The sequence below is a fragment of the Jatropha curcas genome, chromosome 6 (assembly GCF_041381405.1).
Source record: "Jatropha curcas cultivar XTBG-Jc1 chromosome 6, XTBG_Jcur_1.0, whole genome shotgun sequence".
Classification (NCBI taxonomy): domain Eukaryota; kingdom Viridiplantae; phylum Streptophyta; class Magnoliopsida; order Malpighiales; family Euphorbiaceae; genus Jatropha; species Jatropha curcas.
Window position 1 is genome coordinate 2,346,367 of NC_143156.1, and position 10,038 is coordinate 2,356,404.

The window sequence follows — 10,038 nt, forward strand, 5'->3', positions numbered from 1 at the left end:
GTAGACTAGACAAATCAAAAAAAAAAAAAAGATGTATTATCTTTTTGGGACGAAGGAGCATTAAAGCGGACATTTTTCAAATTTACTATATACTTAGGTTAAATTAACCCAAGCTCCAACATAGGATCAAGGAAAATTTTCATTTTTTATTTGAAATTCCAGTTCCAATTTCAATATAAAGATTGTAATAGCTACAAAATATCAAATTTGGATTACAATTGTCATAAAATTAATTTTGAATGAGATTGCTATAAAAGATAAAATTTACGGTATTTTTGCATATCTTTATTTTAGCATGCCATATAAATAAAACACTTTAATGAATTTTTTACACTAATGTTTAATAGTTATTTATTATTTTATTTAATTATGAGCAAACTAATTATATAAAATTAATAATTCAAAAATTACATTAATAAATTTTATAAAATTTAATAAAAATGTAATATAAATTCAAATCAGTTAGTAAATACAAATCGGCCGCTAAAGAGTCAAATGCCAAGTAACTATTTGGATGGGATGGGACACGAGACCAACCCATAATCACAGCCACCAAGACCTGAAGATCAGGTGGTCTACTACATTAAGGTGGTCCAGAATACATTAGATTCTTTCTCCTTTTAATTCTCATAAATTGGTAATACCCAGACCCATTGTTCTATTCACTGAGCACAAAAGAAATCTTAGCGCAGAGTGAGGTATGTGTGTGGGTGAAAGTCATACTAACAACCAAAATAAATAATGTCAAAAAAAAAAAAAAAACCAAAATAAATAAATAATGACATTAATGAGATTTATCACCAATAATAAATAAAATAATGAATATCTATTTCTTTTTCTGTACAATTTTTTTTTTCTAATATTATTGAATCTGTTATGATGACATTCACTAGAAATTCGTTAAGTTTATTTAAAAATATTAAAGTTTATTCATTAAGTTTTTTTTTAAACTATGAGTATCCAAACTATTATCGCCCTGTACGGCTTCTTGTATCATTGGAATTCTCCATTATGAGTTCTGCTTTCTCTTCTTCTGCTTCAAGCTCTTCCCAGCGAACCCCTTCTTTTATCATTAATTCTATTGCTGCTTCTTATCCTTCCTCAACCTCTTCCCAGCAAAACCCTTCCGAGCCTAATAACTGTGAAGTTTTTATTAATTTCAGAGGCAAAGACATACGCGACGGTTTTCTCTCCTTTCTCTTTGAATCTTTGAAGGAAAAAGGAATCGATACCTTCAAGGATGAAAACCTTAAAAAAGGAACTGAAATAACACCATCCCTCAAGCAAACAATTCAAGAATCATGTATTTCAATTGTCATATTCTCCAAAAACTATGCAGATTCTCCATGGTGCTTGGACGAGCTTGTTGTGATAAATGACTGCAGAGAAAAGTCAGGGCAAATAGTTTTGCCAGTTTTTTACCGTGTAGATCCAACTGATGTTCAAGAGCTGAGAGGCCCTTTCTCAAGGGCACTTGCTAGGCTTTTAAAAGATCACAGCGATAGTTCACACAACCTGGGTGGATGGTGCCATGCTTTGAAGACAATCAGCAACGACTTAAGTGCTTTTGTTTCGAATGAGATCAAGTAAAGTTATCATTTTCCCCTGTTTACTTTTCCATGTCTTTTTATTTTCTATTCATCAATAATAGATCAATCTGCGCACACGATAGATGGCTTTTAGTCACGATATCCACTGCTTTGAACTCTCACTTATTTTTATTTTCTTGTTAAAATTCTGTTTCATTTTCTCCTATTCCTTCAATCATGGGTTTTACCCACCCAGTTTTTCCAAACACTTAATTGATTCTATTCTAGAAAATATATAAGTTTGGGCTTACTTTTTGTTGTTCATATGTCATCAGGAATGACCAACTGCTAGTTCAAAGAATCGTCAATCGTGTTTCGGAGATATTAAGTCATATGCCATCAAATGCTAGTTACCATGACAAGTTAGTTGGAATTGATTCGCGTGTCGAGCAAGTAATATCGTTATTGGATATTGATGTAAATGACAGAAATTGGATAATAGGAATTTGGGGAATGGCTGGTATTGGAAAGACAACTCTTGCCCGTATAGTGTTTTCCCAAATCAAGGCTAAATTTGATGCCCACTGCTTTGTTTCGAATGTCAAGGAACAGTTAAGGAAGGAAACAGCAATTGTTTTACGGGATAAAATCATTCGTTCACTAGTGCGAGACGAATATTTAAAAATAGGCTCACCACTTTTAGTTTTAGATGATTGGATTATGAGAAGACTGCAAAAAAAGAAAGTTCTTATTGTTTTTGATGACGTTGATGATTCAAACGATTTAGATCTTTTACTTGGAAACAGTAGTTTGTACCGTAAGGGAAGTAGAATCATTATAACTAGTACAGATAGACAAGTACTTCGAAATGTTTGCCATGAAGAACATATTTATCACGTTAAGGGATTAATTGATAAGGAAGCTCTTCAACTCTTTAGCTTGCACGCTTTCCATCAAAATGAACCGAAAGAAGGATATGTGAAGCTATCCGAGCAGGTGATAAGTTATGCTCAAGGCAATCCATTAGCACTAAAAGTTTTAGGCTCTAGCCTTTATGGCAAGGAGAAAGAGTACTGGGAGAGCCAGTTGCTCAAATTGAAAAGCATCCCGAACAAGAGAATTCAAGATGTTCTAAAACTAAGTTATGATGGGTTAGATAGAAATGAGCAGAGCATATTTCTGGATATCGCATGTTTCTTTGGAAAAGGAGATACACATGAAAATGAGCTTGAAAAAATAATAGAAAGTTTTGGTTTCTTTGCGAGATGTGGAATAAGGAGTCTCATTGATAAATCTCTCATCGCCATTCGAAAATATGATCGTAAAGTAGAAATGCATAACTTACTACAACAAATGGGAAAGGAGATTGTCAATGAGGAATGCAAACAGCCTGGAGGACGTAGTAGGTTGTGGAATCCTGAGGACATTTCTCATGTATTCAAAACAAATACAGTAAGGAGCAAAATTTGCCACTTTTGAAATTACCACTGAACATAATTAGAGATGGTTCCAATTGCTTTTCTTTTTAAATATTTTATACTCATACCTTTATATATATATATATATATATATATATATATTGATTTTCCATTTGTTGTTCGTTTATCAGGGAACTGATAAGATTGAGTGCATTTCGCCTTCTTCGTCGAATGCTGAAGCTATTGAGATACGTTCCAAAAGTTTCATGAAGATGCCTAATCTTAGATTCCTCAGAATCACCGATTCCAATTGGATTTTGCCTGATGGCCTTGATTTTCTTCCGGAACAGCTAAGATATTTATCTTGGCTTTTTTACCCTTTGAAATCTTTGCCGTCGAAGTTTTGCCCAAATAATCTTGTAGAACTTCGCTTGCCTTGCAGCCAGCTCAAACAACTGTGGAAAGGAGATAGTAAGGTACTGCATTTTTAAAGTTTTGCTATACTTCCTAAAGTTTAATACTTTTCTATTTGGTGTAAATGAACTTCAAGTATAACATAATAAGATGGGATTTAATTGAGTTAAATTTTATAAAATTGATTTTATGAGAGTGAAAATTATTATTTCTTTTCCATAACAAATATAAATTAAACATTAAATTTTAATCATTCATATTCTTGCTCTTTTTATTACAGCCTTTTAAAAGTTTGAAAGTTATGGACCTCCGCAGCTCTCCGTCTTTATTGAGAATTTCGGACTCATTTCAAGCCCCAAAGCTTGCTCAGCTACAGTTAGATAACTGTAAAAGTATTCGCAATTTGCCAAGCTTCCTTCAGTTAGAAAATCTTGAGATTCTTAATGTTCAAGGCTGCAGTAAACTTGAAGAATGTCCAGAAATTCCTTGCAATTTAAGGGATTTAAATTTAAGTAGAACTGCAATAAAACAATTGCCTTCATCAATTGGACATTGCTCTCAACGTGTTGCATTATCGTTAAGTGGGTGTACAGAGCTTGAAAATCTTCCAAACTCCATTGGCCAGTTACAATCTCTTGAATGCATTGATCTTAGATATTTGAAATTCAGCACATTGCCAAATAACTTCAGATATTTAAAATCTCTGAAGGCACTTAAAGCAACAGGAAGTGAAAGAACATTACCATCCTCTTTCAATCAATTGAGCCAATTGGAACGTTTGAATTTTATGGGCTGTAAAGGTTTGACGGTATGGCCTTCGTTGTCCGGTTTGAATAGCCTACAGATGCTTCATCTGCGTGACTCTGGTATATCAGAAATTCCAGAGAGTATTGGATCATTAGTTTCATTGAAAAAGTTATATTTATATGGAAACGATTTCAAAAGCATTCCTGCAAGCATCAAACAACTTTCTAACTTGGAGACTCTTGTGTTGGATGATTGTAAGAGGCTTAGATATTTGCCAGCGCTTCCAGGCACAAGGTTATTTTCTGCATCAAATTGCTCCTCTTTAGAATTTGTATCATTTTCGTCCTCTTCCAGGTACACTGATCTTAATTTTGGTAACTGCATCAAATTGGGTGATAAATTACGTCTTCAGATTTTGGAAGCCCCGTTCTCAGCACACCCAGACCAGCACGTATGTTCCCTTTCTCTAATATTAAATTAATAAAGAAGTCCTTATTAAAAAAAAATTGTTAATTAAGATTTTCGATGATAAACATCAATGGAATATTTTCCTAACTTGTGAATTTCATAATTAATTTATGCTTTGATAAGGGAAGAGAGATAAACATAATAAAATTGAACTATATATCACGAAAGATTTCAATAGTTATTATAGGCGTTTTTTAAAATTTGTGTTTAAATTATCCATTTACTCATTCATCAGCTATTTAAATTCAGCTCTATCGTTATTTAATTATGATATTCTTTAACAAAATATATTTTCATGGAGCAACAGTGTCAATTATGTATCCCTGGGGGGAAAGTGCCGCAAATTATGAAATATCGAACAAGTGGGTCTCATCTTTCAGTTCAGTTGGAAAGACCTGATCGTGTGTTGGGTTTTTATTTTTCCGTTGTTATTGATTTCCAAGATTTTGATTTGGATGAATATGGCATTACGGGTTATGTGAACTTCCAAGATAAATCTGGAAAGATGTATAAATATAGCTGTAACTTTTATCTTCGATATTTTTGGCTTCCTAAGTTAGATTCAAAACATGTGTTCCTTAGGTATACATCTTTTGATCATGAACGGAATTTCACTCGAGTCTCATTCCATGTTGATCACTTCTCTCTAAATTTTTCCGGAAAAGGTGAAGACAGTGCGAAGGTGATCAATTGTGGCATTCATCCTATATATCGGGAAGAAAATAGGAAAGCCGAATAAGGAATGATTAAAACCAAGAAGGATGGCATCAGGGAGAACCAAATAAGGATACATACCGGCGGCGAACTCTGAATTATGGGATTTTGGTTGACTTCAGTTTTCAATTCACAGCATCACAGTAGTGGAGAGAATCAGCTTATTATTGGCTGTTACTTGGCTATTAGCACTCATAATAGCTAATCTATTTCTAAGTTTCTGCAGTTGTACATTGGCATTGTATCTCAAGGGCTTGTTGCAGTTGGTGGAAGACCTTTAATCATGTTTGCAGTTATCCTAAATGCTTGTAATTATTTGCTAGTTTGGAGTTTTGGTGGGAAGTATAGATTGATCTTTAAAAGATGTTTGCTTCATTTCAATTGATCTTTAAAACAAATTTTGTAAATTGGTTCAATTATATCAGCAACACACACAAATATTTATATTGATCCTTAATCCCAACACTTGAAGTCTAGTTCCACCCCGCAAAGTGTTTGTCAGTTAAATCTCTTGAAGGAATTGATGTTACAAATTGTCTGAAATTCAACGGACTGCCAGATAATTGTGGAGATTTAAAATTGCGGATGGAGCGTGAAGCAAAAGCAAGTGGCATAAAAATATTACCATCATCTATCAATCAATTGAGCAAATTGGAATTCTTATGTTGCGAGGGTCTGTAAGGGTTTGATGACATTGCCTCCTTTGTCTGCTTTGAATTGCCTAAGGAAATTTTATCTGAATAAGTGTGGTATATCAGAAATTCCAGAGAGCATTGGGTCATTAATTTCATTGGAAGAGTTATATTTAGATGAAAACGATTTTAAAAGTATACCTGCAAGCATCAAACTACTTTCTAAGTTGAATGATTGTAAGAGGCTAAGAAATTTGGCAACTTCCATTCTCAAGAACATTTTCTGCATCAAATTGCATCTCTTTACAGTTTGTATCATGTCCATTCCTTTTCCTGGAAGATGAAGATGAAGATGGACGGGCATGTGTAGAGCGTGATGATTTTTTCTTAGATTTTGATAATCTTGTAGACCCAAATATTTACGTGAGTTGCTGATAAAATTGAACCAATTTACAAAATTTGTTTTAAAGATCAATTGAAATGAAGCAAACATCTTTTAAAAATCTAGGTTATTGAATCATGTACATTATTACATACTTCCCTCCTAAATTCCAAACTAGCAAATAATTAAAGACATTAGGATGACAGCAAATAATTAAAATTTACAAGCATTTAGGATAACTACAAACATGATTAAAGATCTTCCACCAACTGCAACAAGCCCTAAAGATACAGCGCTAACCCATAACTGCCGAAACTTAGAAACCAAAGATTTGAATTAAAAACTGAAGTTTAGTTAATCAAAATCCCAAAGAGAAACACACGAAACTAGAAATTCCTTTAATCAAAGTCTTGGTCTTGATTTCTTATCCCAAAATTCAGCATTCGCCGACCGTTTCCTTGTCTGGGGCTCTCCATTACAATCCTTGTTGGTTTGAATCATTTCTTGTTTTGGTTTCCTATATTGTTCCCGAGAAACAGGATGAACACTACACTTAATCATCGGTTCCCTATTATAACTAGGTTCATAACTCTTACTAATAGCAAAGTGGAATGAGGCCCGAGTGAAATGCTCTTCACAGTCGAAAGATTTGTACCAAAGGAGCACATGTTTTGAATCTAACTTAGGCATCAACAGCATACCTGAAAAAATAAAAGCCATGGATCTTTCCAGATTTATCTTTGAATTCAGCAAAACATTTAATGGAACCTTGATCATGAGAATGAAGAAGTTGGGGATCAATAACAGCGCAAAAGCAGAAACCCAAAATATCATCATCCCTCTCCAGCTCGAATGAAAGATGAGATCCACTTGTCTGATATCTCATACTTTGCGGTACTTCCATCCCAGGGATACATATTCCGAACACCTGTCCCATGAAAATAAAATTGGGAAAAATACAGTCAAATTAACACTTAAGTTAGGACTCTCAAAGCTGTTTCAAAATAGAGTGGAACATTAGAGAAAGGAACCATACCTCTATGTTTGAATGTGGTGACAATACGGTTTCTATAATTTTAATACCTACATTTTCGCCCAATTTGATGCAATTAATAAAGTTAAGACATACAAACAGAAATCCATCTTCATCTTCATGGGAAAAGAATGGACACGATACGAATTCTAAAGAGGTGCAATTTGATGCAGAAAACGAAAATAAGATTGGAATCTCTGGCAAATGTCTAAGCCTCATACAATCATTCAAGCTAAGGATAACGAAGTTAGAAAGTTGTTTGATGTTTGCAGGAATGCTTTCGAAACCGTTTCCATCCAGATATAACTCTTTTAATGAAACTAATGATCCAGTGCTCTCTGGAATTTCTGATATACCACAATCAACTAGAATAAGTTCCTGCAACAGATTCAAACCAGACAATGAAGATGGTAATGTTTGTATGCCACTTTTTGTTGCAATGAGTTCCCCAAGAGATTTTAAATCTCCTAAGTTATTTGGCAATCTGGGAAGAGGTTGAGGAAGGAGAAGAAGCAGCAATGGAATTAATGATAAAAGAAGGGGTTCGCTGGGAAGAGGTTGAAGCACAAGAAGAGAAAGAAGAACCCATAACGGAGAATTCAAATGATACAAGAAGCCGTAGAAGGCGAGTTTTATAAAAAGCAGAAGAGTATATATAAAGCTAAACCATTGATTTGTATTAAGTACAGTTCATTGCTGATCAAGTCAAAATACCGAGGAAAATTGACCTGACAATTATAATTTAATAATTTTTTTAAATCACAATTAGATAATTATGTAACTCTTGGTCATAATTTGAAAATTTCAAGAAACATTTCAAGCATCAAAAATATTATATTATTAATTAATCTGTTTTGCTCAAAAATTAAAGAATTCACCGTTAATGTTTAGATAATCAAAATATAATTACTATCCATTATCCACATTAAAACTATCATTTAAAATGGCCATGCCCGACTATTTAGTTTCATATGATGCAAATTTTGCTCCATACAATAACAGATTGATATATATATTTACATCAATTAACACATTTGATCAAATCAAGTAAAAACGATGTATATTTACTGTATCAATATTAATTTAAGCAGAATCGAGAGTCCTGTCTTTTTTTAGAGTATAAACAACATTCATGGCAGTTATAGATTTTCAATAAGAAAAAAAATCGTAGAATCGCAACCAATACCAATAGAGAAGAAGACGATAAAAATATAAATGAAATATTAGAAGAATATAAACGAAATCAATTTTCTGGTGAGGACTCTCATGCCGATCCTGTATGTGATGATGACTCTCACATCAGTCTTGTCAATGGAGACAATGTTTATGAAAAAAAAATGAAATAAATAATTTGCTTATGTATTTTTAATTAAAAATGAAAAGTAAAATTATAAGCTCTTTTTGATTCTCAAGTAATGAACTAAAATATTAAATAGCACAATTAATTATTGTGAGTAAATTATTGTAATTCAACTTATATAGTTAGTTATTTTTTTTTTTTTGCTCTTTAAAATTCTCACATGTTCAAATTGGATGAGGTATTATAAGAATATTTAATTTTGATGAAATAAATTTTAGTGAATTGAAATCAATATTTTAATTTTTTTTTTGCTAATGTAACTACATTATTCAATTAATTTTTATCAAATATGACTTTATTATAACTCTATTAGTTTTATTTGATAGAAAAAATTATTTTCTTTCTCTCTAAATTTAATTTGTAACAAAAGCAATTATGAGAATATTATTTATAGTCTGCGCATCAAAATAACCCTGCTAATTTGATTTTCCAGCTCATACTGGATGTTGAGGCCTATTCAATTGATGAGTAAAAGCAACCGACTATAGAAATTTGGCTCCTAGCCATGAACAAATCAAAGAACCACCTCAAAATCATCAAACCCTTTGATTTCACCAATATTATCATTGTATCTTCAGCTTTCCTCCCTCTTTCCATGTATAAATACCAAATATTCCCAATAATTTTCTTTTTTGCCTATTAAAATTTTTTTTTTTGAAAGATAATATTATTGCATTAATCAAGGAAATAAATCCAATAAACAAGAGGGATAGAATTCCTTTTTTATTTTTTTTGCCCATTAAAATTATGGGACTGAGAAGTATACATATTAATTATTAATTTAAAGTAAATTTATATAATAAGTTACCTATTATACAATATATAATTTCAAATGACAGTTTTAATGTGGATAATGGACAATGATTATATTTTGATTATCTAAACATTAAGGGTGGATTCTTTAATTTTTAGCAACTAAATAAATAAATTAATAATATAATATTTTTGATGCTTGAAATATTTATCAAAATTTTCAAATTATGGCAATATAATAAAAGAGGAGATTGGGAGAGTTGAGAAGAAGAAGATGGAGCTTTAAGATGAGATGGAGATTTGAGAATGTTGATTTATTAAAGCCCTTTAGTGTAGCGGTTCATACCAGCTGCTAATTGATAGGGGTTGCTGGTAGTTAGTAACTCATGATTAATAGCGATTAGCTGATTACTATTCGTATTTGGTAAAATGTTAAGTTGCTGTTAAAATATAAAATGACTATTAATGGTATAATTATTTTTATATATTATGATGTATAATATATATATATATATATATATATATATATATATATAATTTAAGGCAAATATATTATTTTTAACGTAGATAAGGGACAGTGATTTCATT

At 32.0% G+C, this 10,038-nt stretch overlaps 1 protein-coding gene across 3 annotated transcripts; it reads left to right on the plus strand.

The window, feature by feature from the left end:
- The first annotated feature begins 934 nt into the window (after positions 1 to 934).
- On the plus strand, positions 935 to 5,733 carry LOC105633333 (TMV resistance protein N). 3 transcript variants are annotated; one of them, XM_089722478.1, is made up of 6 exons: positions 935 to 1,586; positions 1,865 to 2,981; positions 3,139 to 3,423; positions 3,642 to 4,402; positions 4,521 to 4,559; positions 4,884 to 5,144. In XM_089722478.1, the coding sequence occupies exons 1-6, from the start codon at positions 1,012 to 1,014 to the stop codon at positions 4,924 to 4,926; spliced, it is 2,820 nt and encodes a 939-aa protein (XP_089578604.1). In that variant the 5' UTR covers positions 935 to 1,011; the 3' UTR covers positions 4,927 to 5,144. The 3 variants fall into 3 exon arrangements, with proteins under 3 accessions (XP_089578604.1, XP_089578603.1, XP_089578602.1); XM_089722477.1 differs by lacking the exon at positions 4,884 to 5,144 and adding an exon at positions 5,159 to 5,733 and having other exon boundaries at positions 936 to 1,586; XM_089722476.1 differs by having other exon boundaries at positions 936 to 1,586; positions 3,642 to 4,559; positions 4,884 to 5,733.
- Positions 5,734 to 10,038: the final 4,305 nt, after the last annotated feature.